This window comes from Mus caroli, unplaced genomic scaffold, assembly GCF_978045245.1.
Source record: "Mus caroli unplaced genomic scaffold, Mus_caroli_1 scaffold_3, whole genome shotgun sequence".
In the NCBI taxonomy this organism is placed as follows: Eukaryota; Metazoa; Chordata; class Mammalia; order Rodentia; family Muridae; genus Mus; species Mus caroli.
Window position 1 is genome coordinate 71,744,507 of NW_028227258.1, and position 26,597 is coordinate 71,771,103.

Below are 26,597 nucleotides of genomic sequence, written 5' to 3' on the forward strand. Positions count from 1 at the left end.
GAGGCAAGTGGATCTCTGTGAATTTGAGGCCTGTCTGGTCTACACAGTGAGCTCCAGGATACAAAGAGAGACCCTGTTCCCCCATACAAAAAAAAGTCCTCCCCCACAAAAGTCATAAACTAAAAAGAAAAAAAAATCACACACCAAAAGTAACCAGGCCCAAAGATTATACAACTGTGTTTTAAGGCAAGGTCTCATGTAACCCAGGCAGGCTCACTATGTAGCTACAGGCTAACATGACACCTGATTCTCCCTCCACCTCTCTAGTGCTGACATATACAGCTATGAGCCATCATGCCCAGCTTTGGCTGTGTCCCCCCCACCCCCCGTCTCCTGTATTCCAGGCTGACTTTAAATTCCCTATATAGTCAAGGATGACCTTGAATCCCTGATCTTCCTGTCTTATCTTAGTTAAGGTTTCTATTGCTGTGATGAAACACACAAAAAGCAACTTGGGGAGAATAAGGTTTGTTTGGCTTATTCTTCTAGTAACAGTCCATGATTGAGGGAAGTCAGGGCAGGAATTCAAGCAAGCAGGGCAGTAATCTAGACGTGGGAGCTGACGCAGAGGCTATGGAAGGGTGCTGTTTATTGGCTTGCTCTTCATGGCTTACTCAGCCTGCTTTTTTATAGAACCTAAGACCACTAGCCCAGGGGTGGCACCACCCACAGTGGACGGGACCCTCCCACATCTGTCATTATGAAAATGCCTACAGCCTGATTTTATAGAGGCAATTTCTCAATTGAGGTTGCCTCCTCTCAGATGGCTTTAGCATGTGTCAGCTTTACATAAAACTAGCCAGCACATGTCTCTACATCCTAATGTGCAGGGACTACAGGCATATGCTGCTAACCTCAGGCCTATGCTTTTCTCTTTAAAAGTCAAATCCTGTTGAGTATTAATTATTTGGACAAAATAATTGAAAGCAGATATCTAAACAAACACTCATGCATGAATGATGTCCACAGCATTACCATTCACAACAGTCAAAGAGTAAAAATAAATGGGGTCGGGGGGCTGGAGAGATGGCTCAGTGGTTAAGAGCACTGACTGTTCTTCCAGAGGTCCTGAGTTCAATCTCCAGCAACCACATGGTGGCTCACAACCATCTGTCATGGGATCTGATGCCCTCATCTGATGTATCTGAAGACAGCTATATTGTATTCATGTAAATAAAATAAATAAAAATTCTTTTAAAAAACTAAATGGGGTGTGGTGGCACACAGCTGTATCTACACTTGGGGAGCTGGGTAGCAGGAACAAGATGTCGGGACCCTGTCCCAAACACTCATGGAAAGTCAGCATGGTGACACACACCTGTACTCCTAGCACTGAGGAGGTAGAAGCAGAAACATTAGGAGTCCATGGTCACCCTCAGTTATAGAAGGAGCTGAGGCCAGCTTGGACATTATGAGTCCCTGTCTCAAAATACAAAATGGAGGTTATTATGGGCTAATGAAATAGCAACTTGGTAAAAAAGAAAAGTGTTTGACATAAAAGACCAACTTGATTTTGATCCTAGGATCCTATCAGGAGGGAGAGAATTGATTGCTGAAGGTGAGCACTGTCTTCCACATGCTCACTGTGGAATGTGCCTGGACATACATACATACATACATACATACAAGCATACACACAAACACTCTCTCACACACACACTCTTACACAATTACACTCACAATATACTTATATATACACACACTCATACATACACAGATACACAATATACTCTTACACACACACTCATACATATATTCATACACACATACACTCTTATATACTCATACTCACACACATACATTCTTACACATTCACACACATACTCATACACACATATATTCTTATATTCACACTCACATACACACATATTCATACACATACACTTTTATATACACTCACACACCTTTGGATTATGTTTATGTTGTATAAATTATTTCAACCCTGAAACATTATTCAGATTAGAAAAATCACTTAAGAGTAAATGGTAGCTCTTTCCAATTTCAATTAAAAACATCAAAAAAATTTTTTCCTTGACACAAGGTTTCTTTGTGTAGTTTTGTCTGTTCCAGAACTCCCTCTGTAGACCAAGCTAGCCTTGAACTCACACAGATCTGCCTGTCTCTGTCTCCCAAGTGCTCATTGACTGGTCCTATATATATTAAAATTAGTATGTGTGTGTGCGCGAGCTGTTTCTTCCTCTGTACTTTCTACTCCACACCAGATGCCTCACATCTTGCTTTTTTGTTCTGGGTCAAATTTGGGTCATCAGGCTTGTGCCCTAAGCACCTTTATAAGCACTGCCAGCCCTAAAATTTATTTATCAGGGAGAGGGAGGGAGGGAGAGAGAGATAGAGAGACAGAGACAGAGAGAGACAGAGACAGAGAGAAGGGGGGAGGGAGAGGGAGAAGAAGACGGAGACGGAGATGGAGATGGGTGGAGGTCAGAGGACAGTTTTATAGTCTGTGCTCCAGTGGCTTGCTGGGCAGTGTTGAGACTCTACCTGCTGAGCCACCTCTCCAGCCCCTGTGTGCAACACTGTACTGAAGTTTCTTCATGTCAGAACCTGCTTTCCTTCTTCTGCCTTACCTGTTGGTGTGCAGCTTGAGCTGAGAATTCATAGGCATCAGAATCTGCTCAGGTTGACAGTTTGCATAGAAAAGTTGAAGTTTTTCAAATACCTAATGGGAGAAAAGAATTTTTCCCTTATTTCAGGAGAGGACAAGTTATGCTATCTGTTTACATCTGGTGGGTCTCTGGGCAATGCAGTGGGGATTGTGTGGAGGTCAGAGGGCAACTCCAACCCTACTGAAGCAGGAGTTCTCCAGGCGCTGGCCCAGAGCTTCTGAGGGATTCTGTCTTAGCCTCTCATCTCTTGGCCGGTCCTAGGATTACAGATGTGCACCCCTCACTGTATCTGCCTTTTTCATGTGGGTTTAGGGGATCAAACTCAGGCTATCAGGCTTTGGCAGCACGTGCTCAGTTTTTCTTCTAGGATGCAGTGAAGAACGCGTGTGAGAGCTTGGTTACTGCTATAAGCCAGAGCGGGGGCCTAGCAACACACATTTCCTCATTTAGAAACAGGATCTAGGTGGGTGCTTACCAGGATCTGAATCTCATCGGACAGCTCTAGCAGATTCCCCTCCAACTGCCCAAAGGAGCTGTTCTTACTGCGGACCGTGACCTTGATCGTGGTCCTGCCAGCTGCTTTTGTGTGGACAACCATGGCAAAGTTGTTCTCAGCTGGAAGTTGTAGAAATGCCTAGAAAGTAAAGGGCTGGGCTGAGAAAGCATCCCTGGGGGCTGGGCTGGAGGCTCTGTGCTTGCTTCTCACACAGAGAGGCCTGGGCTCCATCCCAAGCTCGGCAGGCCTGGAGGAGTGCTCAAGGGGCAGAGGTAAGAGGATCAAGAGTTCAAGGTAGCCAGTTGTGGTGGCACAGGCCTTTAATCCTATTGCTCAGAGGCAGTCACAGGTGGATCTCTGTGCTTCTGAGGCCAGCCAGGTACACATGGGGGTGGGTCCTAGGACAGTCAGAGCTACATAATAGTAGTCTCAAAAAAAAGTCCAAGATCATTTCCAGATACTTACAGAGTTCAGAGCTGGACTTGTATGGTACGGCGTGCCTGCTATTCCCTCTCCTCCTGGCCTCTCTGACTTCCTATTTCCTTTTCTCTTTTCTTTTCTCCCCTTTAGTAATTTCCCTTCTTCCCCCTTTCTCTTTCTCCTTCTTCTCTTCTCCCTTACTCTTATTTTTGAAATATGATCTTCCGTTTTTCTTTCTTAGTTATTCTCATTTAAAAAGTAAGACAAATCTTTTTTGTTTTTTGAGATTTTAAAAAATATTATGTGTATGGGATTTAAAAAATATATTTATTTTTATGTATATGGATGATTTATCTGCATATACACCTGCATGCCAGAAGAGGGCATCACATCCTGTTACTGATGTAACAGGATGAGCCACCATGTGCTTGCTGGGAACTGAACTCAGGACCTCTGGAAGAGCAGCCAGTGCTCTTAACTGCTGAGCCATCTTGCCAGTCCAAATATTTTCATTTTTATTTTATGTGTATGGGGGTTTTGCCAGCATGTATGTTTGTGTACTCTGTGTGTGTGTGTGTGCAGTGCCCATGTAGACCAGAAGAGGGTGTTGGATCTTCTGGGACTGGATTTAGATGATTGTGAGCTGCCATGCAGGTGCTGGGAATCAAACCTGGGTCCTCTGGAAGAGTCACCTCTCTAGCCCCTTGACACAAAGTCTTATATACTCCAGACCAGCCTTGATCTTGCTATGTATGTCATGATGACCTTGAACTCCTGATCCTCCTGTCTCCACCTCTCTAGTGCCAGGATTATAAGGATACACCACCACACTGGGCTTTTCTTCTTTCTCCTTCCTTCCTTCCTTCCTTCCTTCCTTCCTTCCTTCCTTCCTTCCTTCCTTCCTCCCTCCCTCCCTCCCTCCCTCCCTCCCTCCCTCCCTCCCCACGTCCAAGAAAGGGTCTCACTATGTTGTCCAAGCTAGCCTCATTTTCAATCCTCTCGACTCGGCCTCCTAAATTCTAGGGTTCCAAGTGTGTTCTAGCAGGGCTGGAGAAGCAGTGGCTCACAAGAGCACTGGCACTCTCCCAGAGGATGCGGGTTCCAGCACCCACATGGCCGCTCATCCTGTCTGTAACTCCAGATTCAGAACTTCTGACACTCTCACAAAGATGTATGTACATGCAGGCAAAAGACCAAGGCACATAATAGTAAAAGTAAGTGACTTTTATATTAAACAACACCCCCCCCGCACCCCCCCACCCCGTATATTCCACCACACCCCATTTAAGGACTGGCTTTCTTCCCTCATTTCCCTTCCTATTCCCAGAAGCATGGGCAGCCTAAGGCAAGGCTCTGTGCTGGTCAGCCAAGACTGGCAAGATTCCAAGCGTCCTTCTGTGTGATCTCCAAGTCAGTCATTCACAGAAGAGGCGCAAGTGGCTTCTAAAGATGGTTTCAAACAGTAGAGGATGAAATGGGAGAGAAGAAAGGCATCCCTCTGGAGGTCGGTGTGGTTCTCCTCTGTCTTTGTCCAGGCTTCAGGGTGAGGTGTGATGGGATGGGCATGAAAATCATTTTCAAAACTTAAAAGTCTCTTTCTTTTTATTAATTAATTTGGAAATAATGTATAGCTCTGGCTAGTCTGAGATTTGCTATGTAGACCAGGCTAGACTAGAATTCAGAGACCTGCCTCTGCCTACCAAAGAGTGCTAGGATCAAAGCTGTGCACCATTATGCTCAGTTTAAAGACAGTCTTTTTTTTTTTTTTTTTAATTTAAACACTCGGGACCTCATGCCTAGACTTCATGCACGTCACCGAGTTACAGAAAGCACTAAAGTCCTTGATGCACTAAACTGACATAATCAGGCCGAGAAATGTCATCAGCGACCAGAAGAGACTCTGGAGATTTAAATTCTCAGATGTGAATATTCACAAATCTACAAAAGAGAAGCTGATGCTTACATCATTCCAGACTGAATTTTAAGTTCCTGGGCAAAAATAAATTCCAGAAACAGGACACTGTGTTACTATTTTTTGTCCTTTGTCTGAATTACAAATAAACTACATTTTCCTGCTTCTGTTATAATTATTTTTTAAATGATAAGCTTTTGCATTAATGAAATTATGACAACTTAAGCCTAAATAATAAACAATTCATAATGTTGGACAACAAAAAGACCCCTCAGGTGGGCCAGACATGATGCTGTGCCTGGGATCCCAGCGCTCAGAAAGCAGAGGCAGGAGGATCACTGCAAGTTCAAGGCCAACCTGGTCCACACAGTGAGTTCTAGGACAGCCAGTACTAAATAATACTAATACTCCCTGTGACCCCCTCCCCCCAAAAAACTTGTGGGAGGTCAAGGGCCGAAGAGTATCAGTTAGGAGCATTCCCTTTTTGCAGAGGACCCCAGCTCACTGCTGCCTGGGATGCTAGCTCCAGGGGAACCTGATGGTTCTTGCCTCCAAGGACGCCTGCACTCACGTATACCTCTGTAATTAAAACCTAAAGATAAATCCTAAAACTCTCATGGCAATATATAAACAGGTGGATTCCTACCTCTGAATGCCTGGGTACCAGGTCCAGCACATCCCTCTTGCTCATGGACCAGTGGAACGTGAGCGAAGGGCTGGCATTGCTGAAGGAGAAAGGGGTCTGGGTACTCGTCACCCCCATGACGTAAACCGGCATCTGAAAAGAAAGTGCTGTTGTGTCTGTCGCATCGCATACCCTGCCTGCCTAGCATTATCCCAACAGTGAGCCAGAGCACGGCTCTCATCCCAACCTCAGAGCTGGACATGATGGCACATACCTGGAATCCCAGAAGTTTGGAGGCTGAGGCATGAGGATCATCTTGGGTTTCAGGCTAGCAAGGGCTACCTAAGACCCTGTATCAAGGAAAGCGCGCATTTAGGGGCTAAAAAGATGGCTCAGCCACTAAATGCACCGGGTTTTCTTCCTGAGGACCCAGGTTCCATTCCCAGCACCCACATGGTAGCTCAAAACTGTCTGTAACTCCAGTTCTAGGGGAATCCAATGCCTTCTTCTGGCCTCTGTGGGCATCAGGCATGCATGTGGTACATAGATATACACAGCCATATGCATAACACTGAAAATAAATAAATCCTAAAAAAAATAAAAGCAGCAGACTTGGGGGAAGGAGAGAGAAATGAAGGAGGCCCCACATGCGCACTTGCTTTGTGCAACTGACCTCAGTGGCCGTGACGAGTCGGGTCGCAGCTGCAAGGATCCTAACAGCCTGGAGCTGGACAACTTCGATTTGGACTTCATCCTGCTCAACAGGTGGAGGGCAAGTTTAGGCCAGGGAGGCTTCTGTGGGCTGACAGAGATGCTTACAAACTAGCTCATTATGCTGTTTCTGATGATCAACAACAACAAACCCTATCATGTATGTGTGATTTTGCTCTTTTGAAAAAGTTCTATAAGGATAGGGATCACATCTTACGACAGTGCCAAGAATTCTGTGAGTTTTCCACTAAAGCCCACATGTTTTCTATGCCAGATGAAGGGCCCCAGATACTCCTGGTCTGCTGGCAGCCTCATTGTTACCTGCACCCATCACCCCAAGATTCGAGAGCAGAAACAGTACAGCAAGGATACCTGGGAGAACACAATGACTTTGCCAGTGTCTTCATTCACTGTCTGGATGGTACCGTGGAGCACGGCCGTGCCGACTGATTTCCCTGTAACTTGCCCCCTCCTGTTAACAACAGCTACAGTCTGATTGCTGATAGAGAAGTGAATGATGGACTGGGGCTGAGGGCCACCTTCAGAGATTATCTGGAATTTAGAAAGACCAGTGACTGCCAGAGAACAGAACAAGTCACACCTCTTTTTTTTAAATATTTTTTTCAAGTAACTTGACTTCCTCTACTTCCAGGCTAGCACATGCCGCATCAACATAAGTGTGTGTAGAAGAAATGTGTGCTGCAAATGACCCACAGGACTCCAAGAGTCCTGTGCCACATGCATCATGGACCAGAGAACTTACCTTCTTCTTCATTAGACCCAGCTGTGCTGGGCATTCAGTGGAGGACAGTAGTTATGTATGCATGTAAAACAGAAAAGGCAAGTCATGTTTTCTACTTTAAAAGCACTTCTTATGCTTTCAAGTGTGCTGGAGAGGTGATGGCTCAGCGTTTAAGAGCGTTAGTTGCCCTTCCAGAGGACCAGGTTCAATCTCCAGCACCCATATGGCAGGGAGCTCACAACCATTTGAAACTCCAGGTCCATGACCTGATGCCTCTTTTGGCATCCTTGAGTACTGCATGTGATACACACACACACACACACACACACACACACACACATATATATATATATATATATATATATATATATATATATATATATAAAAGTAAGACACTCATACACATCAAATAAAATAAACTTCAATATTAAAAAACAACCATCTATACTTGATATAGATTGTCATAGATCGCAGGCATATATCTGCAATCTTAGGACTTGAAAGTCTGAGGCTGGAGGGTTGTGAGGAGTTTGAGGCTAGCCTGAGCTGTATAACAAGGTCCTGTCTCCAAAAACAAAACTAAGGAGCTGGAGAGATGGCTTAGTGGTTAAGAGCACTGACTGCTCTTCCAGAGAACCCAGCTTCAATTCCTGGCATCCACGCAGCAGCTCACAACTGTCTGTAAGTCCAGTTCCAGTGGATTGGCACCCTCAAACATATATACATGCAGGCAAAACACCAATGCACTTACAAAAGTAATAAATAAATTATTTTAAAAAACAAAACGAGGGCTGGAGAGATGGCTCAGCAGTTAAAAGAGCACTGACTGCTCTTCTGAAGGTCCCAGCAACCACATGGTGGCTCACAGCCACCCATAATGAGATCTGGTGCCCTCTTCTGGTGTGTTGGAAGACAGCTACAGTGTACTTTTGTATAATAATAAACAAATCTTTAAAAAAAACAAGAAACAAACAAACAAAAACCCCTAAACTAAACTAAACCCACCAACAAACCATAAGAAAGATCACCTGCATCATGTTAGTTGCAATCAGGGTCATTTTCTCAGGAACTAGTCTGAATGGAGGAAAGACCTGGAGGAAACAAAGGGGCAGCATCAGCCACTGTGGGCTTTGCTGTTTGTAGCCCTGACCTCAGGAAACTGCTCACAGCACACAAACAAAAACACCACACTACGCACTTTGGTTTTATTTATATCAGCAAACCCATTCAATGGTGTTTAAGCACCTCACTCTGCCTACTCATTAAGATTCTATTTACAGGGTAAAAGGCACTTGCTCCCAAGCCTGACAACCCCTGTTTGGTCCCTCTCATTTCCACAAACTGTCTGTGGCATGAGGGCCCTTTCCCCACACAAAGTAAATGTAAACAAGGTAAGACTATACTTAAAGCTTCCTTCTTTTCCATAAGGTAGAGAAAACAACATGGTATTCTCAGGAGTATATCAGCTTAAAACATGCAAAGATATGGGGGCTGGAGAGAGTTCAGAAGGGCTGATCTTCTGCGGAACCCAGGTTCAGTGGCCAGCCCCCACATGGTGGCTCACAACTGTAACTCCAGTTCCGGGGAATCCAACATCCTCAGACAGACACACATGCAGGCAAAACACCAGTTAAGACTTAGAAAAGAAAAGTAAATACAGGGGCTGGTGAGATGGCTCAGTGGGTAAGAGCACCCGGCTGCTCTTCCGAAGGTCCAGAGTTCAAATCCCAGCAACCACATGGTGGCTCACAACCATCCGCAACGAGATCTGGCGCCCTCTTCTGGAGTGTCTGAAGACAGCTACAGTGTACTTACATATAATAAATAAATCTTTAAAAAAAAAAAAAAAAAAAAAGAAAAGTAAATACATCATTTAAAAATGTAAAAGTTGCACTTGGGAGGCAGAGGTAGGTGGAGTTCTGAGTTCGAGGCCAGCCTGGTCTACAGAGTGAGTTCCAAGACAGCCAGGGCTACACAGAGAAACCCTGTCTCAAAAAACCAAAAAAAAAAAAAAAAAAAAAAAAAAAAAAAAAGTAAAAGTCTGGCTGACAGTCATCTTTTTGGTTTTTGTTTGTTTTGTTTTTTTCATGTTAGGGATAGAACCTAGGGTCTTGTGAATGCTAGGCAAGCATTTTACCACCGAGCTACAACTTTATTCTCTATCTTTCAAGTATCTATCAATCTTGGTTTTGCAGACCGTGTCACCATGCAGCTCTGGCTTGCCCAGAGACTTACTAAGTAGACAAGGCTGGCCTTGAACTTGCAACAGTCCTCCTGCTTTTGTCTTACAATGATCTTTTTGAAAGTTAAAAAGAAATTCTACATTATATGTATGGGTATTCTGCCTGCATATATGTGGTCAGAAGAGGGTGTCCGATCCCCTGAGACTGGAGTTAGAGATGGTTTTGTGAGCTGTCCTGTGGATGCTGGGAACTGTATCTAGGTCTTCCAAGTGCTCTTACTCACTGAGCCGCGTCTCCAGTCCTATAGTAATCTTTTAATGGCATAAGAAGTTACTTTGTATAAACATTCGCCGGATTGTTAAAGTTACAGGTAACATCTTCATGTTTGTATATGTGTGCATTGTGTACATGTTTGTGGAGGTCAGAGGTCAACTTTCTTGAACCATTCTCTACCTTATTTTTTTGAGACAGAGTCTCTCCTTGAACCTGAAGCTTAATAACTGAGCTAGCCTGGCTGTTCAGCAAGCTCTCTGGACCTGCCTGTCTCTGCCTCCCCAGGCCTGGGATGAAGGGTGCATGATAGGCCTGGCTTTTCATGTGGGCACAGGGCAATGAACTCAAGTCTCCATGCTTTGGCTGCAATCCTCTCAGCTCTAGGAAATTACTTTTTATATAAGACTAAAACTGTAGGTAGGGTGGGGGATGTAGCTCAGTTGTTAGAGGACCTACCTAGCATGCACGAAGCCCTGGGTTTAGTTCCTAGAACCATATAAAATGGAATGTAGGTAGTAGATGCCCGTAATCCCAGCACTCAGGATAATGAGTTCAAAGCCAGCTTGGAATACATGAGATATTGTCTCAAAAAAAATTTAAAAAAAGTTTTATTATTTATGTTAAATTATTCAGAGGCCAGCCATGGTGATGATGCTTTAATCTAGGACTTGGAAGGCAGAAATGGGTAGCTCTCTCTGGGTTCAAGGCAAACCTGTTCTACATAGTGAGTTCTAAACCAGCCTGGGCTACAAAGTGAGACCTTATCATAACACAAAATATACCTATGCAAAGAGCTTGGAACATGCCTGTGGTTGTGTGCTGAGAAGGCTGAGGCAGGAGAATCACTGAGCTTAGGAATCTGATAATCCGATGGAGAGGGAGAGAGAGGGAGAGAGAGGGAAAGAGAGAGAGAGAGAGAGAGAGAGAGAGAGAAGCTGAAGAGGTAGCTCAGTGGCTAAGAACAATGGCTCTTCTTCCAGAGGACCCAGGGTTGATTCCTAGCACCCACATGACAGCTCACAACTGTCAGTAACTGTATTGGCCAGTTTTGTGTCAACTTGACACAGCAGGAGTTATCACAGAGAAAGGAGCTTCAGTTGAGGAAATGCCTCCATGAGATCCAGCTGTAAGGCATTTTCTCAATTAGTGATCAAGGGGGAAAGGCCCCTTGTGGGTGGGACCATCTCTAGGCTGGTAGTCTTGGTTCTATAAGAGAGCAGGCTGAGCAAGCCAGGGGAAGCAAGCCAGTAAAGAACATCCCTCCATGGCCTCTGCATCAACTCCTGCTTTCTGACCTGCTTGAGTTCCAGTCCTGACTTCCTTGGGGATGAACAGCAGTATGGAAGTGTAAGCCAAATAAACCCTTTCCTCCCCAACTTGCTTCTTGGTCATGATGTTTGTGCAGGAATAGAAACCCTGACTAAGGGTAGGGGGAGGGTATGGAGGACTTTTGGGATAGCATTGGAAATGTAAATGAAGAAAATACCTAATTAAAATAAAATAAAATAAAATAAAAAAGAGGGGGCTGGAGAGATGGCTTAGTGGTTAAGAACACTGACTGCTCTTCCGAAGGTCCTGAGTTCAATTCCCAGCAACCACATGGTGGCTTACAACCATCCTTAATGAGATCTGACTCCCTCTTCTGGAGTGTCTGAAGATAGCTACAGTGTAATCCTATAATAAATAATTAAATCTTTTTAAAAAAAATTCTAAAAAAAATAATAAAATAAATAAAAAAAGAAAGAAGCCCTGACTAAGATAGTAGCTTTAGTCTCTGAGGAGCTGACACCCTCTTCTGGCCTATCTTCTGCACTTTCTACATGGTGCACAGACACACACAGGCAAAACACTTATACACACAGAAAATGTTAAAAAAAAATGAAAAAAAAAGGTTGAGAGGAAGTGAATATGATTAATTTTAGTGATTTTTTTGAGACAGGGTCTCACTATGTAGCCCTGGAACTCACTATGTAGTCCAGGCTGGCCTCAAACTCATGGAGATCCACCCGCCTCCCCAGTGCTAGGACTAAAGGCAGATGCTACCATGCCTGGCTTATCAATTCATTTTTATTAGTGTGTATGTGTATACATGTCATATGTGTGGAGGCAGAGGAAACTTCCAGGAGTCGGTTCTCTCTCTACTGTGTTTTCCATGAACTCAAGTGGCGTCAGCCCTCAGATCAGGCACTCACCAGCTCATGCATGCAGATATATGTACATGCATATATACATATAAAATTTTTGTGTGTGCTTTCTAAACTTTCTACAAGAACTATGTCCCATGTGTTTATTAATCTTGGAGGGAAGAAAGTAGTTAATTATACACAGGAAATTCCCCAGCAAAAGATATTAATGTATAGCCTGGCAGTGGTGGCGCAGGCCTTTAATCCCAGCACTTGAAAGGCAGAGGCAGGTAGATTTCTGAGTTCGAGGCCAGCCTGGTCTACAGAGTGAGTTCCAGGACAGCCAGGGCTACACAGAGAAACCCCGTCTCAAAAAACAAAAAACAAAAACAAACAAAACAAAACAAAAAAACCCAAAAAACCAAAAACAAAACCAGGGAAGGCCAATGCTGTGACGTGAGGACATGAGGGACTTTACCCACCTCAATATGCCGAGGCGCCGATGTGAATTTCCTCCCCATTCTGTCTGTGGCAATAGCTACAAGTGTGGTTTGTCCAACAGTGACAGCACGGAGCATGTAGTTTTCAGAGTACTCATCCTGATCTTCCATTAGTCTGCAAAGATCCATGTGGTACCAGTGAGAAAGACCTGGCAGTTGTCTGTTTGCTTCAGACAGCATCCCTCTATGCAGATCTGGCTGTCCTCGAACTTACAGAGATCAGCCTTCCTCTGCCTCCTGGTGCTGGGAGTAAAGGATTAATTAACAATGCCTGTAAGCCCTGCTGAGGTCTGGTTTTGAGAAGGCTCAGTAATTCATCTTTCTAAGATGCTTCATGTATTTTAATTCTTGCTAAATGAACCTTCCAGAAAATGATTCTCCAGAGTCAAGACTAATCGCCAGCAATGACGACAAGTTCCTGGGGAGCAAAACCTTTCTTCCAGGCGGAAAGGATTAAGTGTGATAAGAATAGTGGCAGCATTGTGAGGACCAAATTCCCGAGCACTTTCTCTTTGTATTTTGAGACAGGATCTCATCTAATCCAGGATGGCCTTGAACTCACACTCCTGTCTCCACCTCCCCAGGCTGGGATGACAGGTGTAAGCCACTGTGCTCAGGGGATTCTTTTTTGTTTTCTTAAGATTTATTTATTTATTTTATTTTATTTATATGAGTACACTGTAGCTGTCTTCAGACACACCAGAAGAGGGCATCAGATCCCATTAGAGATGGTTGTGAGCCACCATGTGGTTGCTGAGAATTTAACTCAGGTCCTCTGAAGAGCAGCCAGTGCTTTTAACTGCTGAGCCATCTCTCCAGCCCCCCTCAGGGAATTCTTGTATGCCTTCTTTTTTGAAGGAGACTTGATAGAAAGTTTGTTAGCCAATTTTTGAAGGTCTTCCAGGTTAAGGCACTCCCAGAAGATAACATCCAAGGAGAGTTTTAGAAAACAAAAAGAGCAATGACATATTTTAGTGCTTAAACTAAATGACATATTTTTGTGATTTAGGGATCTTGAATGTTTTAATTTAATATTTAATTTTATGCTTTTATTTTACATGTTTGCTTTGCATGCATGTCTGTGTATCACTTGTGTGTCTGGTGCCCAAGGAGGCCAGAAGAGGGTGTTGGATCTTCTGGAACTGGAGCTACAGACAGGCTGTAAGCCACGAAGCAAGTGCTGGAAATCAAACCCAGATCCTCTGGAAGAGCAGCCAGTGCTCTAACCACTGGCTATCTCTCTAGCCCCATTATTTTAACTTTTGAGGGAGTCCTGTATAACTCAGTCTGGCCTTAAAATTGTGATATTTGTCTCAGCCTCCTGAGTGCTGGGGTTACGGGTGTGCACCACAGCACCCAGCCTAAATGAATACTTCCCAGAAACAATGACAGAGAACTGAGTATGTTCAAAGAAAACTACAGAAAGGACAGAAAACAATCTGACTAAACTCAGGGAAGCCGAGAGGCCACGAGGAGGGAGACTCTCATCGTAGGAGAGAAGAGGTACTGAGTGGCACTCACCTCAGGGTGACGATGGCAGATGCCAGCTGCAGCCTTACTTCCATGTTTCTGAAGTACTTGTTCCGGAAAGGGTGTTTGGACGAGCCAAGAACCCTCACAACCACTAACACGGTTTTACCGATCTCGACCTAGTAGTTGAGAAAAGACAGCAAGTGACAGGGATCCGTCCGTTAAGTAAGGATGGCAGACATTTCTGTGCATGCCAGATGTTCCTGGTATGCCTATGGTCAATTTACCATGAACCTGTGTGTACTGTTTGTTGTCCCCATCTTTCCCTCTCTCTTCATGGATTCATTCACTCCCTTCTTTCTAATCACATGTATTTACTTGAATGTATGTGCACACCTGTATGTACCATAGTGCCAGGGAAATGAGAGGACAATTTGCAGGAGTTATTCTCTTCTTTCACCTGCGAGTCTAGGTAACCTCAAGCTTGGCAGTAGGTACTCTTACCAGTGAGCCACCTAGCTATCCATCTCTGCCTGTGTCTCTTCTTCCCTCCCCACTCTGTGGCCCAGGCTTGCCTAAATCTCATTATTTAGAACAGGATGGTTTTGAACTCACAGAGATCTGCTTGACTCTACCTCCTGCATTCAGGGATTTCTCTCTCTCTCTCTCTCTCTCTCTCTCTCTCTCTCTCTCTCTCTCCCTCTCCGTCTCTCTCCCTCTCCCTCTCTCTCCCTCTCTCTCCCTCTCTCTCCCTCTCCTCTCTCCCTCTCTCTCCCTCTCTCTCCCTCTCTCTCCCTCTCTCTCCCTCTCTCTCCCTCTCTCTCCCTCTCTCTCCCTCTCTCTCCCTCTCTCTCCCTCTCTCTCCCTCTCCCTCTCCCTCTTTCTCATTAAGTCAGTGTCTAACCCTGTAGCCTAGGCTGGTCTGGATCTCACTGTGTGCCCCATGTTAGCTTCAAACTTATGGCAATCTTAGCCTCCTGAGTTCTGAGATTGTAGGAGTTAGCCTCTATGCCCTCCTTTTGGATTTTGTTGTTGCTTTGATAGGGTTTTGTATTCTAAAATAGCCTTGAACTCACTATTCAGTGGATGTCCTCACCTCCTGGGATTATAAACTTGCACCACTACACCTGGTGTATTGGTATGGAGAATGAACCCAGGGCTTTATGCAGTCCAGGTAAGGACTCTATAGACTGACCTATATCCCCAGTCTTTCCTAGGATTTTAAAATTTTATTTATTAGCCAGATAGTAGGGTACGACTTTAATCCCCAAATTTGGGAGATAGAGTCAGATAGATCTCTATGAATTCAAGGTCAGCATGGTTTAAAGAGCAAGTTCTAGGATAGTCAGGCATACACATTAGAAATCCTATTTTGAATCACCCATATGTATATGTATATGTATATGTATATGTATATGTATATGTATATGTATATGTATATGTATATGTATATGTATATGTATATGTATATGTATATGTATATGTATGCATGTGTGTATGTGTGTGTATATATATATATATATATGGAGAGAGAGAGAGAGAGAGAGAGAGAGAGAGAGAGAGAGAGAGAACAGTTTCTCTGTGTAGCCTTGGTTATCCTGGAACTCACTTGGTAGACCGGGCTGGCCTTAAACTCAGAGATCTTCCTGCCTCTGTCTCCCCAGTGTGGGATGTGCTATCACCACCCAGCTTTTTTTGTTTTCTTGAGAAATGGCTTCTCTATGTACCTCTGGCTGTACTGGAACTCCCTATGTAGATCAGACTGGCCTTGAACTTACAAAGATCTGTGTGATTCTGCTTCTGTTGTGATTAAAGGCATGTACCACCATGACATGCTCCTTCTTGGATATTCTAAAATTAATTTTTTGTTAGCATTGCACTAGGCTTATATTTTCCTCACAACTCCCTTTTAGTTTTTGAACCAAGGTCTTCCAATGAAGCCTAGAGTGACCACAATGTCTTGATCTTTTTGATTCAGATACATATCCCCATGCCTGGTTTAAGTGTGTTTTTAACATTTTGCTTATCAGTCCCGAATTAAGGCTGAAGCTTAGCAATTGGGAGAATTGGGGAGAAACCGAAACAGTATGGGTTGCACATAGTGAGTTCTAGGCTAGCCTGGGCTATAGGTGAGACTCCCTCTCAGCAAACAATAAATCAGCTCAGCCTCCTAAAAAGCGCCCATTTTATTTATCTTCATTTTCACTACGTTTAACATTGGAATGATGATTTTTGTTTCATTTGATTTGTTTTTGTGGAGAAGATGACAGTTGATTGCAGAAGAGGACACGCTCTTGAGGGACAATGGACAAAAGGACCGGAGAACGGTGATCTTTAAGGGCTGGCATTTTATTAGTCTAAGGTCTTGGCGGGAACTGTAGCTGAGAAGAGACTGGGTTAAGACACTGTAAGGGCAATGAATTAAGCTTGTCATTTCTGACAAGAAACACCTCTCTGGCTTCATCAGAAAAACAACTCTCACCTTATCGATCAGATCCAGCTCGACCTCCTGTATGTCTGCCACCCTGATCTGGGCCACTGCTGGACCCAAGTAGGCCAGGCACAGGTCATACACTTCCAGGGTTAGAAATCCAGGATGTGCTGGAACTAACTGGAAGGAAGAAGGTGGTGCTTAGTCGAGGCAAAACCACACATGGAAACAGAGGTTAAGGACATGGAAATTCAGTAGCACCTAACACGTTATCAGCAGGGAACAGATTTCATGGATAAACATCAAATGCACATGTGCTATTGTGCTGGTTTGAATAAGCATGGCCTCCACAGACTCACGTGCTGTGTTTGAATGCTTGGCCCATAGGGAATAGCACTATTAGGAGGTTTGACCTTATTGGAGTAGGTGTGATCTTGTTGGAAGAAGTGTGTCACTGTAGGTGTGGGCTTTGAGGTCTCCTATGTGCAAGCTAAGCCCAGAGTGGTACATGGTTTCTGATGAACTAAACCTCTAACTGTAAGCCAGCCCCATTGAAATGCTGTCCTTTATAAGAGTTGCTATGGTCAGCTGGGCGTGGTGGTGCACGCCTTTAATCCCAGCACTTGGGAGGCAGAGACAGGCTGATTTCTGAATTCGAGGCCGGCCTGGTCTACAAAGTGAGTTCCAGGACAGCCAGGGCTATACAGAGAAACCCTGTCTCAAAAAAAAGTAAACAAAAAAAAAAAAATAAAGATTTGCTGTGGTCATGGTGTCTCTTCACAGCATCACAACCCTAAGACAGCTATGATTGCAGGCGGTAGTGGAAATGAATTAACAGACTCTCTTTGTACTGAAGCTACTGTGTGACAGAGTCTTTAGATCATCCTGTGTCCACACCTAGGGTCCCAGTCTCCAATTTTAAAAGCAAATATGGCAGGGGATGGGGAGATGGCTCAGTGGTCAAGAGCACACAATGTCCTTGCAGAGGACCCCAGTTCAGTCCTCAGCACCCTATGACATGACTCCAGCTCCAGAGGATCAGGTGCCTTCCTCTGGCCTGAGTGGCCACATGCATTCATGTGCATAAACCCATACACTGAAACATGTGTACACACACAACTTAAAGACTAGTAATAAACATTTCATTAGACACAAATATTATAGGCAGGCATGGTGACACATACGGTTTATCCCAGCACCTGTGAGACAGAGGCAGGTGGATCTCTGGGAGTTCAAGACCAGCTTTGTCTACATAATGAGTACCAGGCCAGACAGAGCAACCAGTGAGATCCTGTCTTAAAAACCCTTTGAAAAAACAAAGTGAAACAAAAGCAATTCAGGAGCACATCAAGTCAGGTGTGGTGGCACACACTTTTAATCCCAGCATTAGGGAGGTATAGGCAGATTCCTGTGAGTTTGAATCCAGAGAGATCAACAGAGTGAGTTCCCAGACTGCCAGAGCTACACAGAGAGAGGCCAGGTCTCAGAAAGACAAAAATGAAAAAACAACAAAAAAGAACACATCAAGGCCTGGAGAGATGGCTTAGCGGTTAAGAGCACCCTCAGAAGGGTTTGATTCCCAGCAATCACATGGCAGCTCACAACTGTTTGTAACTCCAGTTCCTCATACAGACATACACTCGGGAAAAACATCAATGCATATTATAAAAAAAGGAACACATAAAAAAGATTGCTCCCAGTAATCAATAGCGCAGCGATGAAAGTCTGGTTCCATGTGTACAAGTTAATAATGTCATCCATAACCTACACGGACTCAAGGAGAGATCACATGGTTATTTCAGTAGATGTAGGAAACACCGTTGACAAAAGCAACATCCCTTCATGACAACAGTATGATGAAATTATATTGGTAAATTTCCATGGAGATTGAACTGGGGTCCTCTGAAGGTGTAACCAGGGCTCCTAACTGCCGAGTCATCTCTTGAGCTCAAAGATAAAAATCTCTTAAGGGGGATGAACCCTAAGTTCCTAAGGAACATGCATTTTGTCAGAAAGCACACACACACAAAAAACAGGCCTGAAGAAGCTGCAGGCAAAGAGTGTGATTGTCCTGAGGGGTAAAGGCACTTGTCAAACCCAGTGAGGTCATACCCCTAATGCTGAAGGGTCCCCGCACAAGCTCTGTCCAGTCCATGGGTGTGTTTTCATCAACCACCCCAAACATGAAAAGTGTGTTCTCGGTTACACTGCCAGAGTCCAAGACTGCCAGCCAAAGGCCAAGGCCCAATCCAAGGCAGAGACACCGCCTCCTCCATCTCAGGTGCCCAAAGTTGCAAATATATATATGCCCAAATATATATATATGTGTGTGTGTGTGTGTGTGTGTGTGAATGTATATGTATGTATATACATATATATATGTGTGTGTGTATATATGTATATATATATATATATATATATATATATATATATATGGTGACACATACGGTTTATCCCAGCACCTGTGAGACAGAGGCAGGTGGATCTCTGGGAGTTCAAGACCAGCTTTGTCTACATAATGAGTACCAGGCCAGACAGAGCAACCAGTGAGATCCTGTCTTAAAAACCCTTTGAAAAAACAAAGTGAAACAAAAGCAATTCAGGAGCACATCAAGTCAGGTGTGGTGGCACACACTTTTAATATATATATACTCAGGAGGACAGGGCTAGAAAGGGCGATACATTATACATTTGCTTTGAAATGGCCATATGTAACCAAGAATAATGCAATGCAAAGAAAAAAAGAGTGTTTTGGGTTGGGCATAGTGGTCCAAGCTTAAATACCAGCACTTAGGAGGTAGACGACTTAGAAGGGTCAGGAGTTTAAGGTCATCTTTGGCTTCATAATAAGTTCTACACCATCCTGGGCTATACTGAGGTTTGGTCTTTTGCTATATATTGTAATGCTAAGTGAGGACCCCCAAGACCTGTTGTCCCAGAGACATGAGAGAGTCTACACATACACCTTGGCCCCAAGTTATTTCTGACTGGTAAATAAAGATGAAAACTGCTAATAGCTAGGCAGAAGAGACATAGGTGGGGTTTAGATTCCCTAGGCTTGGGGCTCAGAGAGAGACCATGAGGAAGAAGAAGGTTCAGGAGCAGGAGGAAGAGAAGCAGCCATGAAGAAGACATTAAGAGTCAAGAAAATACTGCCTTGAGGGTTGACCAATTGGAGTTAAGAGCAGCCTAGATAACATAGTAATAACTCGGGGATATAAAGGTTGTGTGTGTCTTTTATTCAGGAAGGGTAAAAGGTGGGGTAGAAACCCCAGGTCAGGACTAAATAATTTCTACAACAGGCTGTTTGAGACCTTGTCTTAAAAAACTAGGATCAGAAAGTCAGTCAAGATGTAAGGGTGTTTGTTGCCATGGCTGACGGCCTGAGAGACAGATCCCTACAAGTTGTCAACACACACACACACACACACACACACACAAATGTGATAAAAAGTTAAAAAACAAAACAATACAACAAGAACAAAAGAAACAAGCTGGGCGTGGTGGCTCACGCCTTTAATCCCAGCACTCGGGAGGCAGAGGCAGGCGAATTTCTGAGTTTGAGGCCAGCCTGGTCTACAGAGTGAGTTCCAGGACAGCCAGGGCTATACAGAGAAACCCTGTCTCGAAAAACAAACAACAACAACAAAAAAAAAAAACAAAAAAAAGAACAAAAGAAACAAAACAAGAGAAGTGCTTTGCCCCAAGACCATCATTCTAGAAGCTTCATTGACTCACCTGGACTGAGCTTTCTGCTTCCCTGTAAGTAATGGTGACGATATCTTTCTCACTGCTGTTGATCAGAAAGTAGCCAGATCCTTCCACAAGGTTAAATATTTCCTATAGAAAAATCAGACAAACAATGTTCTAATCTTTTCACTTCATAGACTAAAGGAGATGACTTCTAGTTAAAACAAGACCAGTGGGCAGACAGAGGACAAAGTGGGACTGCCACAGAGGACACAGTGTGAAGGACACTGTAGTTCATCCTTCCTGTTACCTCTGTGTGTTTCAGTTTCTTTTTAAGATTTATTTAGTTATATGTGTTGTCTGCATGATAGAAGAGGGCATTGGATCTCATGATTCTAAAGCTATAGACAGTTGTGAGCAGCCATGTGGGTTCTGGGACTTGAACTTAGCACTTCTAGAAGTGTCCAGTGCTCTTAACTGCTGAGCCACCTCTCCAGCAGGGGATGTGTATTTGATTTTCAACAGCAGGTAAAGCATCCCGAGGCCTTGCCACAGTAGTGTCTGTCTTCTGTTGGGCTTGTGTGCCTCACCTTCACATCAGGGTGGTTGTAGATGGTGGCATTCTCAGGCTGGACCGTGACGTCTTCCACCAGGAGCAGTTCTACCCCCGCAGATCTTGGCGAGTTGGAAATTCCCTGGCCAGTGAGCACAGCAGAGAACAGTTGAGAACTTTCTAACTAATGACTTAGAGAGGAGCTCTTTTTATTCATAAATTAATTTATTCACTTTACATTCTGATTGCAACGCCCCCCCCCTTCCAGTCCTCCCTCACAGTCTCTCCGCTGTGTCCTCCTTCCCTCTCATCTGAGGAGAGGGAGGCCCCGCCTGGGTATCAACCCACCCTGGCACATCAAGTCACTACAGGATGAGCATCCTCCCCCACTGAGGCCAGACAAGGAGGCCCAATTAGAAACTTGAACTAATTTCCATTTCTTCCCTTCCCTTCTTCCCCTTCTTTCCTTTCTTCTTTAATTTTATTAGCTCCTAAATGAGAATTTCCTTCAACATATTTTGATTATATTCCCCACCGCCTCCCATTCTCAGTTCACTACAACTCTGTGTCCTCTTTCCCCCCTGCAAGCCCCCTGTTTCACACACACATACACACACTCATTCACTTTTGAGATGAGATCTCAATAACTAGCCCAGGCTGGAATTGAAGGCAAGTGCTGCCATGCCAAGCCCCAGTCTGAACTCCTCAATCATAATTTCCACTCACTTTTGGGCTTTTCTTCCCTGAATAACCAGCAAAATTGACTCCAATGAGCACAGTCCCCTTCATCTGATGCACCTTAAGGATCTGATGGCCTAGAGCAGGAAAACACGGTAAAAACGGGGGGGCGGGTACCCGCTGCAAACCGACTCCAGAACACTAATGTTTGTCTCAGTTTTTTCCAAATGACATTTTATTGGGGAAAAGTGCTGAAAGGGGAGAAATACATACAGAGAATAGAACATTAGGTTTGTACTGAACCTGGACTATAGGACTTCAAGCCAAAAAAACAACCTCTTAGGTCCTTGTGAGATTAGGCCAGGCAAAACCTAAAATTCTTTCTTCCTGTAATGGCCTATAAATCCAAAAATGGGCTGAAAGCAAATATATGGGGACATTATTGTGTATAAAATTTCAATTTGTAAATAGCAATAACAGTCTTTTGGGCCTTTTCTTTTTTTATAATTTATACTTATTTCATGTGCATTTGTGTTTTCCCTACATGTCTGTCTGTGTGAAGTTATCGGCAGCCCTGGAACTAGAGTTAGAGGCAGCTGTGCAGTGCCTTGTGGGTGTTGGGAATTGAACCAGAGTCATCTGGAAGAGCAGTCAGTGCTTTTAACCACTGAGCCATCTCTCCAGCCCGCTGGAGCCTTTTCTCAGCTTCACTTATCTTTATATACAAGGCAATCGGTCACTCAAAAATTTAAAATGGAGCATTATTTATTATTTTTAATGTAAAATGTGTGCCATGTCGTAGGGTAGTGGGGTTTGGTCTGTTGCTATGTGCTCTGATGCTAAATTCTGTACCCAAGCTCTAGATCTAAGAAGAGAGCACGGGGCAGGCGAGATCCTGTCATGTCTAATGAAGGAAGTTACTGGACGTTGTGGGGATATTCGAGGTGAGTGCTGTACCACTGAGCTATGCTCACAGCTCCCTCAGATTAACTTTGTATTCCATTTCATAGCTTTGTAATTTTGGTCAGGGTCTTAGGCAGTTTATGCTTATCTTTTGAATTCACTATGGAAGCTGAGATGGCCATGACTCCGGTATTGACCTCCTGGCTGCTGGGATGGTTGGTTGGTGTTTCTGTCATGCCCTGTTTATGAGGTGCTGAGGACCAAACCCAGGTTTTTGTACATGTTAAGCAATCAGGCTCCCATCGACCCCCTCTTCTTTTCCTCTCCTTTTCTACCAGCCCCCTCTTGATTTCTTGGCACTGGGAATAGAACAAAAGATCCCACATAAGCTAGACATAGGCTCTATCACTGAACCACGTTGCCAATCTTACCTCTGTGTTGTTCTATAAAAACGCACAAATATCAGAGATGAAGGCAACATGAATAAAGTTTAGAATGAGACAGTTGCTCCTAAGGAAGCAACGTGAACCATTTAGTAATGCCCTGTGGCATTTGCAAGCTGTTTACAGTACCGTGCAGTCGGGTCTGCCCACTGCCGTCGTCTCTGGCTACCATCTCCACTGACTTAGAATCTTCAAAATGAGCGAGTGTCTCGTTGGAAGACTTCCATTCTAGCATGAGTGAGCTGAAATTATCAAACTTCCTCCCGTGTTGATCAAATACTGCCAGTTCTAGGACTGAGTCCCTTAAGCTGGACACAGGAATCTGCAGGATAATAAAAGGGCATAAAAACTAGGGGTCATCAGGTCAGCGCAGTGGGTAAGGGCCCTTGCCACAAAATCCTGGAATGGATTCCATCACTGGAACACACATGAAGGTGGAAGGAGAGAACCAACTTACAAAGTTGTCCTCTGACTGCCACACACAAACCCTGGTAACCATACACACACACACACACACACACACACACACACACACACTACATGAATGCACACAATAACTTCTTTCTAAAGAATTCAGCAGCTTGGGGCTGACGAGCTATCTTTGGAGAAGGGATTTATGTTTCCTTTCCTCTTCCCACCTTGGTAGTTTTTAGACTTTGCCTGGCCAGCAGCTGTTAGCACGTAGTGTTATGTGTTTGCAGCTGTTAGCATGTGGTGTTATATGTTTGTATCTGTTAGCATGTGGTGTTATGTGTTTGCAGCTGTTAGCACGTGGTGTTATATGTTTGCAGCTGTTAGCATGTGGTGTTATGTGTTTGTATCTGTTAGCAAGTGGTGTTATATGTTTGCAGCTGTTAGCATGTGGTGTTATATGTTTGCAGCTGTTAACATGTGGTGTTATATGTTTGTATCTGTTAGCACGTGGTGTTATATGTTTGCAGCTGTTAGCATGTGGTGTTATATGTTTGCAGCTGTTAACATGTGGTGTTATATGTTTGCAGCTGTTAGCATGTGGTGTTATGTGTTTGCAGCTGTTAGCATGTGGTGTTCTATGTTTGTATCTGTTAGCATGTGGTGTTATATGTTTGTATCTGTTAGCATGTGGTGTTATATGTTTGCAGCTGTTAGCACGTGGTGTTATATGCTTGCAGCTGTTAGCATGTGGTGTTATGTGTTTGTATCTGTTAGCAAGTGGTGTTATGTGTTTGCAGCTGTTAGCATGTGGTGTTATATGTTTGCAGCTGTTAGCATGTGATGTTATGTGTTTGCAGCTGTTAGCATGTGGTGTTCTATGTTTGTATCTGTTAGCACGTGGTGTTATGTGTTTGTATCTGTTAGCAAGTGGTGTTATGTGTTTGCAGCTGTTAGCATGTGGTGTTCTATGTTTGTATCTGTTAGCATGTGGTGTTCTATGTTTGTATCTGTTAGCACGTGGTGTTCTATGTTTGTATCTGTTAGCACGTGGTGTTATATGTTTGTATCTGTTAGCACGTGGTGTTATGTGTTTGCAGCTGTTAGCATGTGGTGTTCTATGTTTGTATCTGTTAGCACGTGGTGTTATATGTTTGCATCTGTTAGCATGTGGTGTTATATGTTTGTATCTGTTAGCACGTGGTGTTCTATGTTTGCATCTGTTAGCACGTGGTGTTATATGTTTGTATCTGTTAGCATGTGGTGTTATATGTTTGTATCTGTTAGCATGTGGTGTTAAGTGTTTTCTCTTTCTCTTCTCTTTATTCCTCACTTTCAGGGGGTTGGGGACATGTTTTGTTTTTGTGTTTTTTTTTTTTTTGGTTTTTCAAGACAGGGTTCTCCTTCTTCTTCTTCTTCTTTTTTTTTTTTTTGGTTTTTCAAGACAGGGTTTCTCTGTGTAGCCCTGGCTGTCCTGGAACTCACTTTGTAGACCAGGCTGGCCTCGAACTCAGAAATCCGCCTGCCTCTGCCTCCCGAGTGCTGGGATTAAAGTCGTGCGCCACCACCGCCCGGCGGGGACAGGTTTTTATTTATTGCATTTTGTTTCCAAATGATGTAGCTATCATGACACTTTAATCCCCCCAAAAAATTCCTAAGAGAGAGAACATTTTTTATGGAAACAAACAAAATAATAATATTATACTTAAGAAAAAAATTTTTTTTAGTTTTATTTTTGGCTTTGTGCATGCGTGTGTGTATCCATGTGCACGCCTATGCACACGTGTGCAGCTCACCCACTGAGATTAGAAACTGTGGTGGTTTGAATAGGTTTGGATCCCACAGACTCATGTGTTTGAATGCTTGACCCATAGGGAGTGGCACTATTAGGAGGTGTGGCCTTGCAGGAGGAAGTGCATCACTGTGGAGGCAGGCTTTTAGGTCTCACACAGTCAAGCTCTGCCTGATGTGGCACACAGTCTCCTTCTGTTGCTTGTAGATCAAGACATAGAACTCTCAGCTCCTTTTCCAGCAGCATGTCTGCCTACATACTTCCACGCTCCCCACCATGGTGATAATGGACTGAACCTCTGAAACTGTAAGCCAGCCTCAACTAAGCATTGTCCTTTATAAGAGTTGCCTTGGTCACGATGTCTCTTCAAAACGAAGAAACCCTAACTAAGACAGGAGCGGTCATCGGCTCTTCTGGAACTGGAGTTACACATGGTTATTATGCTGCCTGATATGGGCTCAGGAACTGAAAGAAGGTCCTTTGAATGAGCAGCAAGAACTCTTAATCACTTACCCATCTCTCCCATAACTCGTGCTTAAGAATGTTGACATTTGTCCTGAAGAGATGGTGCAGTGGGTTTTAGAGTGCTTGTGCTGCAAGCAAAGGACCTAAGTTCAAATCCCGTATAAACCCTGGGACAGTATATATCTGCAACTCTAGCACCTTTTCAGTGAGATGGGAGATGGAAACAGGCAAATCCCTGAGGCTACAAGGCAGCTAGTTAGCAGATGTAATGTTGAAGAAGAGAAGACCAAGATTCAAACATGATGGAAGACAAAAGCTGACCCCTATGGTGGCTCTCTGACCTCCACTGTGTGTCACAGCCCAAGCACAACTACATGTGTGCACACACACAAAGATGAAAAGGAAGAGCATCGACAGGCAGTGGTGGCACACATCTTTAATCCTGGCATTTGGAAGGCAGAGGCAGGAGGATTTCTGAGTTCAAGGCCAGCCTGGTCTACAGAGTGAGTTCCAGGACAGAGAAACCCTGCCTCGAAAAACAACAACAACAAAAAGAAAGAAAGAAAAAAAGAAAAACAAAAGGAAGAGCATCAACAATATTACTGTAGTGTCATTGAATACAGAGTCAATACTTCAGTTCTGAAAATATTCCTCCAAATATCTTTTACATCTTTTAGGGGTTTTGTTGATTTATTTTTTAAAAAGATTTCATGTTTATTTATGTGTATTCATGTACACCTAAGTGTGTATGTGTATGTGTGTGTGTGTGTGTGTGTGTGAGAGAGAGAGAGAGAGAGAGAGAGAGAGAGAGAGAGAGAGAGAGCCATGTGTGTGCAGGTGCCCAGAGGGGCTAGAAGAGGGATCCCCAGGAGCTGGGGTTACAGGAGTAAGCCTCCTGACATGGGTGCTGGAAATTAGATGCAGGTCTTCGGAAGAGCAGCAGGCATTCTTAGTTGCTGAGCCACCTTTCTAGTCTTGATTTTTTTTTTTTTTTTTTTTTGGTTTTTCGAGACAGGGTTTCTCTGTGTAGCCCTGGCTGTCCTGGAACTCACTTTGTAGACCAGGCTGGCCTCGAACTCAGAAATCCGCCTGCCTCTGCCTCCGGAGTGCTGGGATTAAAGGCGTGCGCCACCACACCCGGCTAGTCTT

General features: G+C 44.0%; 1 protein-coding gene across 1 annotated transcript in view; it reads right to left on the reverse strand.

Moving 5' to 3' along the window:
• The window catches only part of Nup210l (nucleoporin 210 like), a 117,204-nt gene that overhangs the window by 25,013 nt on the left and 65,594 nt on the right, over nucleotides 1–26,597 (reverse strand). Inside the window, exons 17-29 of the mRNA XM_021157946.3 lie at nucleotides 22,910–23,102; nucleotides 21,483–21,571; nucleotides 20,794–20,898; nucleotides 20,252–20,353; nucleotides 16,565–16,693; nucleotides 14,134–14,261; nucleotides 12,595–12,727; nucleotides 8,562–8,624; nucleotides 7,164–7,343; nucleotides 6,754–6,834; nucleotides 6,102–6,233; nucleotides 3,103–3,261; nucleotides 2,589–2,680 (exon numbers count right to left, since the gene is read on the reverse strand). Of these exons, the coding sequence (XP_021013605.1) occupies nucleotides 2,589–2,680; nucleotides 3,103–3,261; nucleotides 6,102–6,233; nucleotides 6,754–6,834; nucleotides 7,164–7,343; nucleotides 8,562–8,624; nucleotides 12,595–12,727; nucleotides 14,134–14,261; nucleotides 16,565–16,693; nucleotides 20,252–20,353; nucleotides 20,794–20,898; nucleotides 21,483–21,571; nucleotides 22,910–23,102 (1,586 nt within the window). The remainder of the gene's footprint in view (nucleotides 1–2,588; nucleotides 2,681–3,102; nucleotides 3,262–6,101; nucleotides 6,234–6,753; nucleotides 6,835–7,163; nucleotides 7,344–8,561; nucleotides 8,625–12,594; nucleotides 12,728–14,133; nucleotides 14,262–16,564; nucleotides 16,694–20,251; nucleotides 20,354–20,793; nucleotides 20,899–21,482; nucleotides 21,572–22,909; nucleotides 23,103–26,597) is intronic.